This window comes from Anopheles aquasalis, chromosome 2 (genome assembly GCF_943734665.1).
Source record: "Anopheles aquasalis chromosome 2, idAnoAquaMG_Q_19, whole genome shotgun sequence".
Classification (NCBI taxonomy): domain Eukaryota; kingdom Metazoa; phylum Arthropoda; class Insecta; order Diptera; family Culicidae; genus Anopheles; species Anopheles aquasalis.
Window position 1 is genome coordinate 73118147 of NC_064877.1, and position 19174 is coordinate 73137320.

At 50.1% G+C, this 19174-nt stretch overlaps 1 protein-coding gene across 6 annotated transcripts in view; it reads right to left on the reverse strand.

The window, feature by feature from the left end:
- The window catches only part of LOC126573177 (histidine decarboxylase), a 6655-nt gene extending 4649 nt beyond the window's left edge, over positions 1–2006 (reverse strand). For 2 of the 6 annotated variants that reach the window (XM_050233105.1, XM_050233109.1), the window contains exon 1: positions 608–922. In XM_050233105.1, coding sequence (XP_050089062.1) covers positions 608–635 — 28 coding nt within the window. In that variant the 5' untranslated portion in view covers positions 636–922. Of the gene's footprint in view, positions 1–607; positions 925–1679; positions 1785–1964 lie in introns of those variants that run through there. The other 4 variants (XM_050233106.1, XM_050233107.1, XM_050233108.1 and 1 more) reach the window with 4 other exon arrangements.
- Positions 2007–19174: the final 17168 nt, after the last annotated feature.

A 19174-nucleotide genomic window follows, 5' to 3' on the forward strand; every position in this document is an offset into this window, starting at 1 on the left:
TTCTAAATTGATTCAAATGAATGGTGCGTTTGATGAGGCACGCAGATTAGAGGTTATCCTCGCAAATCGATCCGTCCGTCGGTTTTATTGCACAATATTGCGCCACGATATGTCGCTGCTACGTCACAAGCCAGGAGTCATGTGAGTGAAACATTTGAAGGTTATCGCTTGTTGTCTGAGTTTTCCTTCAAATATCTCACAAGGTAGCTGGTGTATTTCCTTTCTTATCATGTTCTATTCACATTCTATCAGTAATGCAGCTAAAACAGGGCTCAATTGTCCAGACATGTAATACACAAATCACCTTACAATGTCCGAGGCACGTGCAATTCGAAGGGAACCGATGTGACTAACACATCAATCTTCTCTTTCAAACACGGGATTACACAACGAAATGCAACAGCGCACAGAGCGGACCGTGAACTGATTTTCCCCGTGGTGTTTAGTGACGTAAAATATTGAACTAATTCGGCGGACGAAATGACCTAAATCCCTCATCGAGCCACCGGCGAAGCAATTCTTTTGAAAGGGTATCAGGTGTTTCTTTTCTAGAGAAATGGACTGTCCGCCGTACTAATTGCACTAATCTGTCGCCCATTTCACTTACCCCTTTTGCGGTACTCGTCGAAATCCATGCTCGTAGGGACGGCGGCTGATAACGAGGATCCTTTTTCTGGCTGTTTTTTTAATCCTGTTTCTTCACTATTTGAAGGGCACCTTTTTCGCTGCAATCAAGTGTGTGCCAGGCAGTGCGTTCGTGCTGTTACGTGCAGCTTAAGGAAGGAAGCTCCTGCTACTGGCTGAAGGGATTGGAAAAGTCAAGAACCAAATCTTATGACGGTTCCCGCGGAACGGACTAGCGATTTGTATCGGAGCTGTTCTTGGTTCTGGTGAGCCCTGCTTTGATTAGCCTTGAAATCAACAACGTCCCTTTGCTAATTACACAAACAATAGCACACTTCCGATGACCGATGGTAACAGCGAAGGAGCCTAGAATCGAACTGATTGGTTCAGGCTGCACTAAACTACGAGTTTGGGCCCGAGCTTCCCCGCGATACGGTTAGGGTGGAACTGTTTCCCGAAAATTTGAAACCAATCGCTAACAAATGCTTCGGATTTTTGCTGCCCTAATGTTTTTGCTGTTCTCAAAACACAAACTACACGTGAAGAGTGTAGCGAATGGCTGCAACAGGGCCACTACTGTCCTTGGGAATGGGGAGGGAAATGCCTCAGCACTCAGGCAGGCCCTAGGGGGATCTTTGCCGGACTGGTAGCTGTGAATTGGTTGGGCTTCTTTCTTGGCAGTGCTGTAAGGATAGTTTCTTCGAAAAGCCAACCTCAGAGACAAGCTGACAGACTGGCCATTGCTGAGCTGATGGGGCTCATTTGACTGTCACAACCGTCAACGGTTTTTCTTCTGGATTGTATTCTATTTCGCAGGAGGCAGAAAAGGAAATGAATGTTTTCTTTGAATATTGGTTTCTTATTGCTAAGCAGCACTACTCAAGATGTGTTTTGCTATTTCTTTCGAATTTTACAACGAGAAGCAAGAGATGCTCTCTTGAGCAAGAGAACGCAAAAAACTAAATATTATACAGCCATAATGAGTAGATCGTTAATCAATATCAATTTCAGAATATTTATGAAACTTCTAAGAGTTCTATCTTAATATTATTTACCGTCTAGGGAGCGACTAGAGATTTATTGAATAGCATAAGTAGCATTAGTCTTCATAGCATTCTATCGCATTTTCATTTAAAGAAACAGATGTTCAATTAACAATTCTTGGAACACAACATTTCGCAGCACACCTGCAAATGCCTCTTTTGAATTAATAAACCCAGAAAGAACACTTAGAACACAAAGAGAACAAGAAGCGAATTTAAATAATGAGCCGCTGAAAATCACTCTTAACCTAGTCACATGACTCTTTAAACTGAACAGGAGGGAAATACAGAACACACTTTCCTCAAAACCACACAAACACATTCACTTCAATCACTATCCTGTTGGTTCCCTTCAAACGGTTTCACACTTGATTGCAGCGTAAGCGAACAATCTGAGCAGACTGATAACGGTTCCCATCTGCCCTAGCCCTTTTATAGCCGGACACCCGAAGGACATCCCATAGAAATCAAAGAAGCATCACCAGCATCACCCCCGCCAACATCAACAATCAACAGTTGTCCTTTTCCCAGTGTCCTTCCTGTCACGGAAGGAGGAAGCTTGAAACTCGACTGAATGAATCCCGAGGCATGCGTACTAGCAGGTTGCACCCGATTCGTCCCGTGTCTTTCGCAATTGCACTTCCGATGTGGACCCCTGCCTAGCGATGCCAAACAAGCGTCACGCTACGGGGGAATCGGGCGTTCGTCTTTTGGATCGTTTAAATCTTTCTCGATGGGATTATGTCCGGAGCAATTAGAACTGCTTCACGCAATCCGCTGGTGGCGGTTGGGACATCGGAACACAGTGGATTCTATAGAGGAATGATGATAACTAAGAAATTGTACATCTTTTTGTAGGTTCAAATATTTACTTAAAGTAAATTGATATTTTTTTACTCGCAAATAAAAAAAATATAACAAAAGTTTAAATTAAATGTTGTGTGATAGTTTTCCTGCTGAAATTATTTAAAAAAGGAAGAGCAGCATATTAAAAGGAAATAAAGGAGTTATCAGAGAAACTCAAATTAACTTTAAAAACACCATAAAGCAAAGGAATGTATCAAAAAGATGATAACTGGAAGTAGCTAACCATAAGATACAGAAGAATTCCATTCTATCTTTTAAGGATTATTAACCTCGGGAAATAATTCCCGATGACCACACAAGCAGCGGGTGTAATCAATATCCTGGATAATGAAACGCAGCAAAAAAATAAACAAACTGAAGCAGCGTAGGTTTTCCCTTTACATTTTCCTTTACATTTCCCCATCCAATCAATTAAACGCTGCCACGAATCTGTGTCACAGACCGGTGCCTAGCGTCTTGGCACACAATTGAATAATAAAATGTTTTACTTAACACCGCACCAACATCGAACGGTATGCGTGGCTGATAAAGAACCCACAGCCGCACCGGTCCTGCCGGAGAACCCCGGCAGTCACCGCATTAATCATGCTTTCTTGTTAGCCCCTCCCCCCATCCTGCAATCGCACAATCCAAAACATCCCAAAATATCCTCAAAACACTGGAGCCCCCTCGATGGTGGTGGTGACGTACTGTAATCGATACACCGAAAGCGGACCATCGGGGTCAAATCTGGCTCCCCAAGAAAAATCTGGTCGGCCAAAGACCTACTTTTGCGTTCATTCAACCGATTGCCGCATAACCCCTCGGCTTTTTTTTTTTTGGGGTTCGCAGCGATTGCACACCTAATCCCTGTCCCTGTGCCCAGGCCTCCGAGAGGGGTCCTCAAATCCTTCGACAGGACGCAAACGCAGTGCTGACCGAAATGAAAACCGAAAGTAAGATTTCCACGACATCGTAATCATAAAAAAAAACACTCGGCTCTGCTGCCGGTTACGTGCGATCGCCCCGCATATCGAGGGCAATATCCTTCAATTAGCATACCTTGGCACGCAAACCACCGGTCACTGGTCACCGTCGTCGGTCGTGTTGTCCTGTCTCGGCGACTCCTCGAAGGACCACTCGCTCCCTCGCTCACCATCTCGCGAGTGTTGTGGCGAGGAAAACTATAATTTTCTTCGCTTTTCACTCTCGCTTTCGTTTACGCGCGGTTCGCGGTTCGTTCGTTCGTTCGCACCAGCCACCACCATCGGTTCACGGGACTCCTTGCGGCCACCATCGCCGCGAGGGGAGGTCCGCTGAGTTGAGCGACCTTCCGGAACGCCATCGGCGACACTCGCAGCAGGTGAGAAGCTCGCGCGCGCATTCCTGCGACGCATGATCATCGCCATCGCTATCATCATCGTCATCATCATGATCATCATTATTAGCATCCCATCAGCACTGGCAACAAGTGTCATCGGATGGCGAAATTCGTTCACCTGCATCTCGTGTGCGGTGCGCGATCGACGCGATCCTCTCTCACTCTCTCGCTCTTCGTTCTTTTCTGTTTATTCTCCTTCGTTTGCCTCTCTCCAGATCGCGCGCCAGATCACGATCTTGGCGCGCGCGTTCTTGACGCCCCGAGTACGTTCGTTGAACCCGGCGGTTGAAGCTTCTTGCGACGTCGGGGTCGTCAGGATCGGCATCGGGACTGGATCACTTCATAGCGGTAAATTCAAGTTCTTTTCGCCCTCTCTGTATCTCTTTCTTTTCGTTATCTTGTCTCTCGTGTTTCGTATCTTCCCCGTGGTTCGCTCAAACGCACACCCTCGTGGCGTCTTGGAAGCACGCTTGTTGCTCTTTGTTTCTTTTGGATCTTTCGCGTTTCCCGCTGACCGTCACGTACAGCGCGATGCTTGGCTCTTGTCCCGGGGGGGGGGGGGGGGGGGGGGGGGTGCTTTGGCGTTTTGGTCATCCACAAGCACCACGTTTTGCAACTTCTCACCCCTTTTGCATCAGCAACCTTCGCATGATCGCGACCAAGACGACGAAGACGACGACAACGACTCTTTCCTGGTTTATTTTTACCTCGATTTCGCATCTTCTGGCCAGGGTTTTGGTTTCAGTGTGGCGAGGTAGCCTCCCGGTCCTCTCGGTGGGCATTTTATTTTTCTTCGTTATGTCGTTTTCTGCCAGTGCTTTTGCGGTGGCTACCGGGCACACGATGGCGATGACGTGACACGCTGCACGCGGGCTTGCACAGCAGCAGTGCAGGTCAGGATAAAGGCAAAGGCAACTGGGAGTAGTGGCAGCAGCGCGGCATGGACAACGGCATTGCGAAAGTCGTTTGGTTCCACGCTTTATGATTCTCGGCGACGACTCGTTGGCACACCGCAAGATTATCCCGAAAATGGCGACCGCAAATGGAGGCGCGTGAAAGTTAAAAATAGAAAGGCCGCGAATCTGCGAATCTGAAACCGGATGTGTGCACGATAAGACGAAAAGAAAGGACATTCTGTTATTGCTGTAACTTGTTTTTTTTTTGTTAAGTGGGAAGCTTTTGAACAACAGCAACAACGCACAATGCACCGAACGTGGCACCTGCATGCGAGAAAGCCCTGCACTCCACTCTTCTGTTGGTGCTGCTGCTGCTGCTGCTGGTTCGTGGCATCATTCATGATCGAGAGGTGCTCCGAGATGGAGAACGGACACGAGGTGTACTGCTGTACCCAATGGACCTAGAAAGAACAGTTAGAACAGGAACCTTCGCTGCATCGCGCTGCGGGCGAACGAGTGGATGGCGTGCACGCGAATGCACCACGGGGTCGTCGCTGGCTCAGTTGTTGTTGTTGCTGGCCACGAGAAGAGTTCAATAACCTCGCGAGCGAACGCAAGATCGCTTTCATTCTCTACCTCAACATCGGGTCTCGGGCATCCGATCAGATGGTTGCCAAGATGAGGCGCGGTGATGGTCTCTTTCTCTCCCGCTTCCTTCGTTTCCTTCTTTTGTTTTCTCCGTTCCACCTCGTTCCACTCCTCTCTGGTAGCATCTTCGATCATCATCTTCATGTTTGGTGCGTGGAAGACGAGTACAAGGCAACAGCATCTTCACGGTCGCAGCATCGCGACAGATCGAAAGACTTCGACCAGCGTGACAGGCGAGAGGCTATCGCCACCTGAAACAACCGTTAAGCAATCGAAAGATCAATATTTGCCTTTTTTGGATACGGGATGGATCCTCGCTCACCCCAAAAATAGAACCAAGGTTCTTATAACATCGAAGCGGGGCCACAATTTGTTGGCAAAGCATGCGCGGTTGCTTGGATTTGAGTTGGGCGAAAATGGCAAATCGCGTGAAGATGGAGATGACCGCAACCACAACCACCACCACCACCACCACTACATACACACGTGGCCGTAATTGAGCGGAAAAAAGCCAAACGATGCTGCTGGGCTGCTGGAAACAACCTTCAGGGAACGCGGCGTTTCCTCATTCCACAGTCCGCGATCCGCTGACCATTTGCAGACAAAACATTCTTCATGCCAAACCCGCCCTCCTGGAAGCTTCTGCAAGCTCCCTTTCTCTCTCTCTCCCTTTCTCCCTCGGGCTATCCGTTTCACTCTGACGCATCTTAGAACACCCTCGAAGGCTCCTCGTCCGTCTGTCCGTCCGTCCGTTCTGGCGCTGGCGCGAGAACGAACGAACGAAGCAGGAGAAGCGCAGAAACGGTTCACCGGTCTCACTGGACCGGTTTTTCGGGCTGCGAAGAATGACCGAGCGTCTCCTTTGCGCACCGCACCGCAACCGGCACCATCGAGCTGCCGAATCTGGAGGAATGAACTCTAGTGGTCGGGTTCAACCAGCGGCTCCATCAGCAACCCAGGTTGGGGGGATTGGATCGACTGGACCGACCGGACCGGTCGTCTTCTCTTCCCGCACGGACCCTTGCATGTATGTGTGCGTATATTCTTTGGCACGCACCCCCAACCTTTGCAGAACGGGGTGGCAAACCCCTTTGGGGACCTCTCTCTCTCTCTCTCTCTCTCTCTCTCGCTCGTTCTCACGCAGTATGATGCAAGAACGATCGGTGCGATGAGCGAGGCAAGGAACGAGATGACCACCGAGCTCAGGTGAGTGGAGAACAGGATTCCGCACCCCCTTGGGGGGAGGATGGGGGCGAGCTGATGAGGCTTGTGTGTGACCCGAAGAAAGAAACAAATCGGACCCCCAAAGCAATGCCATCCATCGCCAACTGGCCGCCGACCGACCGACCGACCGATGCGCGGACCCTTCTTGGGGACTGGTTTTGGCTTCGTTCTCTCGCTTGGTCGTCATCATCATCATCATCATCAGCAGCAGCACCACCGTCGTGGTCGTGGTCTTGGTCGTGCTGCGCGACGAGCAAGAACGTGGAGCGTGCGACTCGCGGCCTGGGCCTTTCCCCAATGGCCATCGGAAGCGGCGACTTGCCTTGACGCGTGCTCGGTCCCTGCCTGCCATTTCAGTAATCATCTGAGCGCTCATTGTCGAGGTCACATTCCCCACGCGAGTCGAGTGTGTGCTGTCGATACCGCCTGGCCTGGACCTGGCTCTCTCTCTTTCTCTGGGACCCGGAGGTCTCGTGCTGCTATACGATCGCGACAATCTAGCTCCCGGTTCCCGGTTCCATCCTGCCCCAAAAAAAAAAACAGCGCCACCGCGCGACCATTACTAACGATCAAACGCGACGGAAGCGAAGGAAAACAAAAGACGATCCGCCACACTTTGCGTTTGTTTTGATGCTGCCTGTGTTCCGGACCGTGTTTGCGTGCGTGCTTGTGTGTGATTGTTGTTCGTGTGCCGTATGTGTATGTGTGATTGTCTGCTTGTGTGGTTCGGGTCGCGGTGCATCCTTTTCGCTACATCCTGCGCAAGGATCTGCAGATGATCAATCAAAGATGTGTTTGTGTGCTTTCTGTGTTCTGTATTTCTAGGGTCTCTATTCTGCGTACAGTTTTCATCGGAAAATTGCAATCACCGGCAGATCATTGGTAGTGAAACTCGCGTGAGGTGTTCGCGCGTTGCAACAATTTCCCGATTTTGGTTCCCCGGAAAGAGTGTCCCTTTTCCGTCTATTCATGTCCAGCCCAAGTCCAGTTCCAGTGTTGATAAAAATTAATGGCAATTGGAGCACCTAGAGCTTGTAGTAGTGGCACGAAAATGGATCAGGTGATAATCAAGATTCGTTACAAATAAGTCTGCAAGCCGAGAACGAAAGTAGAAGAAGTAACGTGCGTGCATGTGAAGAGGTCCTGGTGCAATCAAATAACATCGTATCGTAAGCTGATCGTCAACCCATCAAAGTGATACAACTTCGTGGAAAAGGGCCAAACTGTGGCCATTCGAGGGCAATTGGTACACAACTCAGAAATTATTATTTGCTGTGAGTGCAGTGCTTGACGGTGAATTATCATCCAATGAGCTGAGAAAGAGGTTGCGGGAAAGCTAGAAAGAAACTTGAGAAACTGTTGTTGGCGAGCTGCTGCAGTGTGCTGCGTGGACCATTGGATACGTAAAAATGCCCAGCACAATCAGAGGTGAGTACATCCAGGATGGTATAAAAATAAGATGTAGTTCAATATTACATTTTCGTACAAACTATTTGAGACAGTCTCCATCGTATACAGAGTAAGGTAGAGATTCTAAATCCCTATGATCCTAAAGAAATAGAATATCTTTATGAAAACATCGAGATCTCGAAACAATTCACCAAATTCTAGAAAAGTCTTTCTCCATTTGATGATGTTTGATTCGGTTAAAGTCATGAACAAAGTCAAAACAGATATCAAAACAAACTTTCTTTTTTGTTTTCCAATTCTGGACAAAACACTTTGACAAGAGTAGTACACGAGAAAGTGAAATGCTACCTCTGATGCGTCACGGCCAGTGAAATGCGCCGCGAACTAGCGTAACCGTTATTTGGATCTTAATTGTTCTACTTGTTCACTCCCTAGAACAGTCCGACGAAGGCGCGAGAACGAGACTGTTGAATGTCATTTTCAATAACGGATTTTTGTTCTACTACTACCCTTGCGTTAGCCAAGAACCTTTATAGAATATGTCGTGCATTTTTTAGGGTAATATTCACGGCTTAATCTATTGCATAATATTCACGGCTTAATTTGTAACAAATTGTATCTCTCTCAAAATACCCGATCTTCGCATCTCATGAGAACGCTCTAAGCCTGAACAAAGAAAAGGTTTTCGAACCCAAAAAACGCGGCGGAAAAGGAAAGGAAAGTATTAAATTACCGTTACCGATATCCTTATGGATCGTTCCGCATTACCGAATCCATCGATCCTCAATCAAAACCAAACCACCGCGTCGATCGCGTTCGCGAACAACCCGAGCGGCTATCCGATTCGATCGCGCCATCCAACCGGAGGCCAACATTTGATGGAGCCATTTCATGGAGGATGGAGCTAGCAACAAAGACAAAGGCGAAAAAAGTGCGTGAGCCACACGCACCTCGGCCAGCGAGAGCGAGGAACAGGCGCACAGCCCAACCCAAGAGGTCGATTCGCGTTCTCGTCCTCTTCTCTATTCATCTATTCTCCCCCGGCCAGTGCGTGATACGCACATTTTACAGTCTCTCTATCACTCCGTTTGCTAGCTCTAACGCACCTTTCCCCAACGTCCTCACAGCCGTTCCGCCCGCTTTCGGCGAACCAACGAATTTGTTTCCATTTCGGCAACCACCACCCAAAAGGTTGTGCGTAGCTGAAACCACGATCGCCACCACCAAGCCACGAATCTTCTGTCTTCTGCTTCCTTTTATCGTTCGTTTCGCCCCCAAAAGTGCGTTAGCTATTCGCGTCCGCTCGCTTTGCGTCTTCGCGAGCTTTCCTAGCGCGTCTCTCGCGAGTCTCTGTCTTGTGTCTTTTGTGCGTTAGAAAGGGACGCTCGTTCGCTCTACGCACTTTTTTCGGCTCGCTCTGTCGCGAACAACTTGTGCGAAGATTGTGCTTTGCGTTGCTAATGACGGAGCCCCCCCCCCCCTCTCCCCCCTTTTCCCTGTCTGCTATCGATATATCTGCCGGCCACCAAATATCATGCGGCGAGTGCTTCCTGCGACCGAGTCGTGGTGGAATGATGGTGGTAATTGTTGCGAAGATGATGGGCCTGCCAGGCGAGCGAACGAACGAAGGAACGCAGCTCCTTCGCGCGCCCAATCCGTCCATCTCATACGCGCACGCACCTCGCGCGAGCTCGATGCGTGTTCCGCGTGTGTGCGAACGGCGACCAACCGGCCAGCCAGCCAGCCAGCCAGCCAGCCAACCAGCCGGCCGGCCGTTCATTGGCCCCGCGAGTGGTTCTGGAGCAAAAAGCCAATGAACTTTACCAACGATTCCGCACCTGCTTCCACCGTCGTTGCACGCTCACTCGCGCCGGTCGTCGTTCAACGCACCGTACCGCGATGACATCATGGAGCTTTCGGTTTTTGGGGTGATTCTGAATGAGATTTTCGCTCCCGAGTACAGCCCTTTTTGGTAGCCGAGGTGCGTAGCCGTCGTGGCCCCCAAAGCAAAGGTAAAATCGTCTCTCCTTCACTCTTCGGCCGTTCCGTCACCGCATCTGCACGTGGTCACACTTCAGTTCAGAAGCTTGGGAGGGAGGCCAAACCATTTAGTCGTGCTGTTTTTTTTTTGCGTCGTGGGAAGATCGAGAACCACATGCATGACATGTTGCGACGCGTCGCGAGCTGATCGCCAAGAGTGATGCTATTCGTCATCGTTCGAGGCGATATTTGCCTGTCATTTGTTGCTGACACATACAAACGCGGCAATTGGAAGCATCTGCTTTTGGTGCGAGATCAGCGTTCAGTGAACCGTGGTCAGATGAATGAACAACGATTGAAGAATGTTCCGACCATCCTGAGGAGACATTATTTGCTCGACAACAGGCCAGTGGGAACCTTTAAAAGACCGTAGCTTACGCACTTTTTCAACACATCTCTCGGAAGTGTCGATTTGCATCGCAAATAACTTTCTATTTGCTGCTGGTATCTGTCTTCGCTGGTGGTCTCAGTGTGGAATTCTGGGAGGAAACATAGAATCCTCGTGTTGAACCTGATGAACCTTATCTGGCATAAAAATCGACACCTGAAACGTCTAACGGCTATTCAAAATGGCTTTTTTATCGGTGGAAGGTGACAGATTGAGACATTCGGTTTCGTTGCCATGGAGCGCATGCGCCTACCTGTATCCTCGCGGTAGGATCCTCCGGTTCGCCGAGGCGGCCAGGGTTGCGACTCATACTAGTCTCCGCCGTCCAGTGGGGATTACCATCTATTGCGTTTCTGTTTTATTTTGTAGTTTCTTCTTTTTGCGTAACAAAACAGGTTTCGCTCACTAAGGAGCGGTAAAAGCTGCAAAATCTATCTTATGTCAAACTTTCTATTCATTTAGTTTCGTTTGTTTATCGCAAAAACCCATTTGTTAACTTTCCTAAACAATTTATCGTTTTGTAATAGCGAATATAAGGATTTTCATATTAATGTTTCGGGTTCATTATTCAAGCTCTTCTGATAAAAGGACCGGATAAAGGCCACCAAGTCAACCCTGCAGAAGAAGCATGCGGCACATGTGCGTACACAAACCGCTTCCACTCTTGCGGCCTTGCCCTGCCGCTCCCCTGGGCCATCCTAATCATTCTTACTTTGAGGCTTTCCTTTCTCGAAACCCTCTATTGACATTTGAGGGGATCCCATTTTCTCTCTCTTTTCCATCGTGTTCTCTCGATAATTCTTCCCATTTCTCTCTCGCAAAGTTTCCCGTCGAAGCGCAAATGAAAATACAAAAACAGCGCACAACATCGGCACGCGTAATAACATTCCGCGGTGCCCAGGGAACATTTGATCTCCAGGATCCGGTTTGCGGCCCAAAAAACCGGCCTAAAATTGTGTGAAAATTCGGCTCGGAAAATTGTCACAAAACTGTCTGCAAGTAGGTGGTGGATTGGTGGTGATGTGGAAAACGGGTGGTCTGGTCTGGTGTTTCCATTCGCGGTAGCCGGGAGCATCGCATAGAACGGTCTCATACTCTCGCTCGTGAGAACAACGCCGTTGCCGTCGCCGCTTCCGAGGATGCATTCTTACTTACTCGAAGAGCACGCCGAACGCATCCTGCATCCTTCTTTTTGTCGGCTGTGCACGATGTGAAGTGTGCATCTGCAAGTGCAAGTGCATATGCAGTACCGAAGTGTGCATCTGCAGCATCTATCGCTGGCTGGCCCAACCCCTTCAGCCATATCCGAATTCCGAACCCGTGCAATCCGCGAGTGTCCCCAGCAATAAGCCAAATTGATAAGCAATAGCTCACGAGAAGCAGTTTAACTTCGTTGTGGTGTTGCGTGATAACGCACAAGGTGATAAGGTGATGTGTGGTGTCGACAATTCCCAAAGATCTGGCCAAACAGTGTAAAACATAGCGGGACAGTCCGTGGAGGATAGAATTCGTTTTTTCCTAAAAGTGAACACAAGAATCGCATCCTTATTCTCCCCCTTTAGAGGCTTTTTTACGCCGAATACATTAAACGCCACCCCCAAACCACCCGCCGGTACGTCGGAGTTTTCCTGGAAAAAGGACTCCCCCACCCCCCGTCCGCCCACTCTCTCGGTTCGTTCGTTCTCTCGCCAGCAAACCCAGCTCTCGAAGCTCAGCTCGGAAGCTCAGCAAAGACACACTGGTCTCGGTGGTTTGTGTCTCGGCTAACTCGTCGCTCGCGGAGCAAACGTGCGTAACCGCAGGAGGGGGGTGGGTGAATGGGGAGGAAAACTGGTTTGGGAAAACCACGATTTTTCCCCGGTGTACTATTGCTCGACGATTTTTACGCCATCTATCGACCACTCTACGAATCCCTCTGCGTTCGCGCACGCACGCCATCTTGGAAAAGTCTCATTTCCATCGCCACCCCCATCGCCTCGTCATCGTTGTGCCAGAGAGAGAGAGATGGAAATAAATAGAAAGGGTGTGTTAGTGTCCTGAGGCCGGACAGGATGGATCGATGGTGACGCTGTTCACGCGATGGTTTTGATGCCGGAAGTAAACCTCGGGATTTTCCGCTGGGGTGGTAGTGTTGGTGCGTTTGGGTACACACGTGCGTGCCAGGGACGACACGATGGCATGGGTGACGTTGTGCGGTGGGCCAAGCACCACCACCATCGTGGTGGTTCAACGCAAAACAGCTGTGTTTGTATTGATATCGATTTTTCCTTCCTTCTGCTGCTGGTGCTGCATATCGTGGTGGTGTTGGATTGGGTTGGCCACTGCTATGGCTGCACTATGGTCCCGGTCCCGGTCGTCGGAATGCCGGCGTGCCGACGGAACTCGCCGAACACGAAGACGTTTCGGGAACGAGCCCATATCGTCATCGTTCGTGCCTTCGTCATCATCGCCACAGAGCACGCGACCGACACTAGCACGCACACCCTTTTTTTAAGAGTGGAGAGTACGGGCAGGGGGAGAGCGGAGTGTTGGCCGGAAAATCGAAACCCACCCGCAGAAAGGATATCCGATGGGAAATGAAAATGGGAAAAATGGCTTTTTCCCTTACCCGGGGTGTAATTCGTAGCTATCTAGCTTACTACCTGGGTTGGGTCCTGCGGTCCAAGTAAAGGGACTCCTCTGCCACTCAGGAAGGCTCCGCTGAAATGGCTCGTCACTACAACAGGGACCGGGTGGCGTAGGAAAATGGTGGAAAAATTAAATGTAAAACATAGATAAAAAAAAAGGTGTTGAAGTGATTTTCGCTCTCGCACTTGCTCTCCCTCGGCTCTCAGTGATGGCAGTGCAGTGGCAAGCTGCCTATCGTGTGCTGCAACAGAAATGCCATCTCGGTGCCATCGGTTGCAACTTGCAGCCCGAAAACTGCATCTCACTAGTGCGTGCGCGTGTGTGCGGAAGGCTGAAAACCATTAGCACATTGAAGCAGTAGCACCGAGCAAACAATTAATGGTTTTTTGCATCCTTCTCACGGCAGATTTATAGCCAAAAAATAAGTGAAGTGAAAAAGTGCAACTGCATGCCAAGCCACCTCCGAGCAGCGAGCCTATGAGCAGCACCGAGAAAAGGGTTCGAAGTCATTTAACGGTGCTGCTGGTGCTGCTGGTGCGGATTCGTGTTCGATAGGAGTTAAACGAGCGAGGCGAGGAGCGAGAGCTTAAATGTCGTGTTCGTACTCTTTTACTTTCGGTGCTATTATTGGAGAGGAGACGTTTTTTGTCGATCCCCTGGATGATATTAAGTAGGAATAAATATTACTAGACTAGATCTGCTAGGACGTAGCAGGCCAGTTGCGTTACCACTAACTCCCAGTACTGACGCGCAAACCAATCTAGGCGAGAGACAGGGATATACCGAGGGATCTAGTGCAATCCGTAGCAAACCGTCGCCTACCCATTTTACACTCACGGTACGGCGGTGCGAAAGCGAGCGCAAGGCGGAGTTTTTGGGGCAAAGTTGTGTTCAGTAGCGAAAGAGAGAGAGAGCAGACAGGTGTAGTGTGTTAAGAAAAATAGTCAACCAAATAATGTTAAGTCCCGTCTGTCGCTCACGGTCTGTAACTCAAGCGCATTTAATATCTACTCTCTACTACACCTAGCTCTCTAGTTAACGTTTTATAGATAGAACAATTTTTCTCTAGTACAAACCTTCTCTACTCCCACATATAAGTACTTTACTCGCCCATACACATTACAATCCCTATCGCCCCATACACAAAAAAAAAAAACGCAGCAGCAGAAGGCGAAACTAGATCACAGCAATCACAGGAGCCAGTTACCAGCAGGATCAGTAGTATTACGTTTTAAGGGAGGGTTGAGGGACATGCGTTACCAATTGCGTTAGCAATCATTATCAGTAGTATCAGGGTGCTGCCATCGTCTCTAGCACGCGTTTCTTGGAGTAGAGTTTCATGTGTTTTCTCTTATTCAAAGTTAGTTAGAGGGTAAGGTGCAAACTGAGGTTACCAGAGTGGAGAGGAGTTGGTAGGAATAAGAATCTAGCGAAAATAATCTCAATGGTGCTATCATCGTGCGGTCCGGCTGATTGTGGTGATAATCGCTGTCACATCCTTTCACACGCCACCGCTCATCCACACTAACACAATCACACACGTACACACGTACACGAGTTGAGGAAAAACTGAGAAAAAACGGTGCACACGAGACCGGCGCACTAACACAGCAGCAAAGTGGCGTCATCCGGTGGTGGGCAACTGCTGTCAGCGGCGGCACCGTCGTCCGCGATACTGCTAGCGACGTTACGGTCCGACGACGGAGGAGGTGGTGGTGGTGGTGGTGGTGGCACCAGCAACGGTGGAGGCGCCTGTGACCCCGGAGACGGTACAGCGACGGTACCGCCGGCTTCATCGATTGCTGTGCAACTCCCGGTCGATCCCGGCACCCCGGTGTTGATCCTGTCGACGGATCCGACGGTGGAATCCGGTGGTCTGGTGGCCCCAGGACCGGTATCGGTACAGCGTAGTGGCAGCGCCACCCATCAGCAGCTACTGGCAGCAGGTCGTAGCGTAACGCGGGACATCTCTTCCTCCGGTGTCATGACAGGTAAGCGGCGATTGCGGTGATTGTGCGACTATTGCCTTTGGCTAAAGGCAAAACTCATAATGTCCATACATGGGTGCGAATGAACATGTCAACTCGCTATTCCCACCCCCCCCCCCCCCCCTGGGGCTCGTGCATACCAGCGAGTCTCATAAATGGCGGGATTAAATGCCAAAAGCATATGCACAAAGAACCAGCTGGAGACAAACTGGAGGAGGGTCGCTCGTGGAGGAAAAGCATCTCTCTCTCTCTCTCTCTTTATCTCTCTCCGTGGCCAGTCATTATCGAACGATTCCTCCTCACGCGCTCGAGTCCGTTCAATTTAACCATTTTGATCGAACGAGAAAGACGAAGCAAGCGACGATCACGGGGTGGAGAACGGCGGGGAAACCTTAAACTACGGATTCGGATTGTCCGTCCGTTCGTTCGTCCATAAAACCACGGCTCAAAAATGTACTTAAATCTCCATTTTATTCTCTACCGCCCGCACTCTTCTGCTTACTCTTCTCCCTTTCTTGCCGTTCGAAAGTCAATCCAAAGGCGATAACCATTAACCACGACTTCTCACACGAGAAGAGGTGTGAGCCCGGGGAGGAGAGGAGAGAGGTGACAAAAGTGATTGGATCGTTCGCCAGCCGCCCTTTGCTGGTGCTGGTTGCATTCCTCGGTACGACATGCGTGCGGGTGTGGTCCGGCCCGCCAGCCAACCAGCCGTTGGACAATCCCTTGAATCCGTGTCACAGCCACGGAACGCATCGCACGCTCTCACAGCAATTTATGACCGCACAGGCCACAGGCACAGGTACAGGGACTGCAGGACGCTTTCCAATCGATACGAAATGTCAAATCTGCGTCACCGATTGACAGCCTCACGCGAAGACACACTCGGAGCATCATGGTGGAGGTCGTAGCTCATTCTGACACTTCTCCGGCTTGGGGCTTTCGACCAGAAGCCTCCTCCTCTTCTTCTGCAGCAGCAGCAGCAGCAGTTATTGTAACGCACCGTACGTGACCAGGGTTTGAGTGGCACTCTGGCACGGCGGAGGTCTGAAGAAGGATCTAGGAGTGAGTTCAGTATGGCCAGCACGTACCACCATTTGCCTTAAGCCGAGAATGTGAAACTCTTGCGGTCCTCCACTTTCCACGCTTCACATGCCAGCATTCCCCCTCTAAACGATCGCTTTGTTTTCTATTAAAATGATCTTTTAAAATCATATTAGACGCTCCTCCAGGAGTCTTCTTCTCGCTCGGTGACAAAACATGACGGTTGACAGTCGGTTTGCTTACATCGCGATTGAGTCATTAGCTCCGTTGCAGATTGTCCGCTTGGCGCGCTCTCCGGTGCAGGATCCAACAGGAATGTAACGGAGTAAATCCCGGTGCTGAGTATTGCTTTATACGGTGATCGGGAAGGGGGGAGGCAAAGTTCCGTTCCGCAGTTCCGCATACACTGCCGTAACTGGCCACTCGCCTAGAACCTGATTCCATTTCTCGTTTTATCCGTCTTCCTTTCACGCAAACAAGTCCAACAACCACACTGTATGAGGTCTCCCGGAATTGAATCCCGGGGGTAGCATTCTTGGGGCATGTTATGCCGCTGCATCGTTGCTGATCATCATCGCTGGCTGTGCTGTTAGACTTACCACTTACCATACCTGGGTGGACACCGGGCGTCTCGGGCCATTACGAGCATCGTTGCATCACAGCAGGATACCCGGATGCAGTCCTGGTCTTAGGGAGCGACTACTTTAAAACGGGGACTTCTGGATTGTCACCAGTGCCGCGTCATGTCTCGGAAGTAACGGCAAAAAAGAACGCTGCCTTTGGTGTCACTTTGTGGTGATGATGTGGTCTGTGAACAGGTCTAATGTTTAATTTCTAGACTCCAGTGGCACTAAGACTCGCTGCGACCACCAGCGATTATCCTAATTAAGGTTTCCATTTTTAGAGAAAATACTAATACAGAACGGGAACGGTTCTCTCCAACTTTCTGTGAGGAAATTCTGGCATCCCCTCTCTACAGTAAGCCATCTTGTAACATAAATCCTTCCAGCGCCAAACGAAGCATTGCATCACCACCAACTGCAATCCTCTGCGCATCTGATGCATCTGCTGCTCCACCGAAACCTCGCTTGCCTGCAATCGATGCATTTATCAGATTCCTGCTTCTCCACCAACAGCCCCAGGGGCCCAACAGGGGGTGGCCGATGATCATCCAACTGAAACTGGCTGGATTCTGCGATTCAGGAAGCTGAGCATACATGTTGTGCTCGGAGTGCACGGAACGGAATGGAATGAAACGGAACGGAACGGGATTTTTCAATCTCGCTTCCTTCCTTCTCTCTCGCTGTTTGTCTTTCTCTCACTCGCTCAGTTCTCTCGGTACAAACTCCATCCGATCCGGATCCTGTTGCTCTTCCATATTCCAGCGATCAATTTGTTCCACCACCTGGCTCCTCCCCCAATGCTCCTGACCACATGCCATGCAATGGGCCTGGACAGGAATGTTCTTCGCTTCGCTCGCCACAAACCTCAACATCGTCCTCGACCACCACCACCATCGTCACCGGCTCACAGTCTAATCGATGAAGGGTGCATAAAATGGGAAAAAGAGGCAAAATCCGGACCCAATCACCAGCACCGCCAGCACCCACCAGTCCATTCTGGCCGTGCATTCTCTATCTCTCTCTCTATTTCGTTCTCTCTCTCTCTCTCTCTTTATGTCTCGGTCGCTCCTCTGATGCACATTCTAATCACTCTCGAAACGTGGTGTGGAGAGCAAAACGATGGCGATTGCATCAACACACGATGCCGACGCCAACGACGACGAGGCCGATGCACATTTCAAAACGGTAGAAAGCCACCCAGCGTGCGGTCGTTGGTTGGAACTGGAAACAAGCTTTAAGCCCACTCGTCCACACGTTCAAGGGGGACCAGAGGAGGCAGAGCAAAAGTTCTAGTCGCCCGCCATGTGCATATGTTTCTCGTTTTGTCTCGCCAAACCCTCTCATGTCCCCCCGGTTGCACTGGCCTAGCGCACTAGGTATCGGTGCATCACAGAGAGAGGTCTCTTGCCCGAAAAACACGAATCCTGGAGCTGGAAAAGGGGAAAATGGGGAAGGAACCTGCATGACTCCCCACCCGGGGGCTGGGTAATAATCGCATGCATCAGAGGACAACTCACAGCGAGAGAGAGAGAGATGCATTGCATGCATGCATGTTGCCAGATTAAAGCTCCACTTCACCCGCTTCGGGGCGAGTCTGAAACATGAAACGGGAACAGCAGCGTTTCCAGCGAAGACGACGTCATGAAGAAAGAAGGCTGCTGCTGCTGCTGGTTGCGCACCACGAAATAACGGATCTTTCCAGATACAAATAATACTGTTAGACCGGCTTTTCCACCCCACTCCCGGCGGCCACCCGTCCGACGCGCCACCATCGACGTGCTTTCTGTTTTCTTCTTCCTCGCCAACGTCGACTACCGCTGCGATGCCGTTCCATTCGCATCGGTACCGTTTATTTACCATGTTTTCTTGCCACTCCAGGTGAAGGTTGGGAGGGAGAAGATTCTGGTTCTTCTTCGGTCGGTCCAGGCGGCCACTCTTGGAGCGCTTTAAGCCTCCCCCCGCCCGTGGTCCGTGCACCGCGTACCGAAGATCGCGCTTCGGATCGAGCCCTTGTTCGTTCGTTTGTTCATTCGCTCGCTCGCTCGCTTTTGGTTGATGTTGGTCGTTAAGAATGTCTGCTTCTTCATCTTCTTTCGCTTCATATTCCACTTCTTGAACCTGGTGTTGCTGTTGTTTCTGTTGCCTCTTCCTCTGTCTCTTGCGCATCTTGGAGATTGGAGTCTTGTGTTCCGTCTGTTAGCGCGTTGTGCCACGCTGTTTGCTTTAAAGCTCTCCAAGAGCTCTCGTGGCCATAGTGGCGTACACGTTTATCAGTTCTTTTGGGCGCGGTGGGCGAGGGATTAATGCGCTGCCTCCAATCACTGGCCGCAGAAGGAGTTCGTTGCTGAGGGAAAGAATCACCGGTGATCGCTTGGCGATAGCAAATTAATA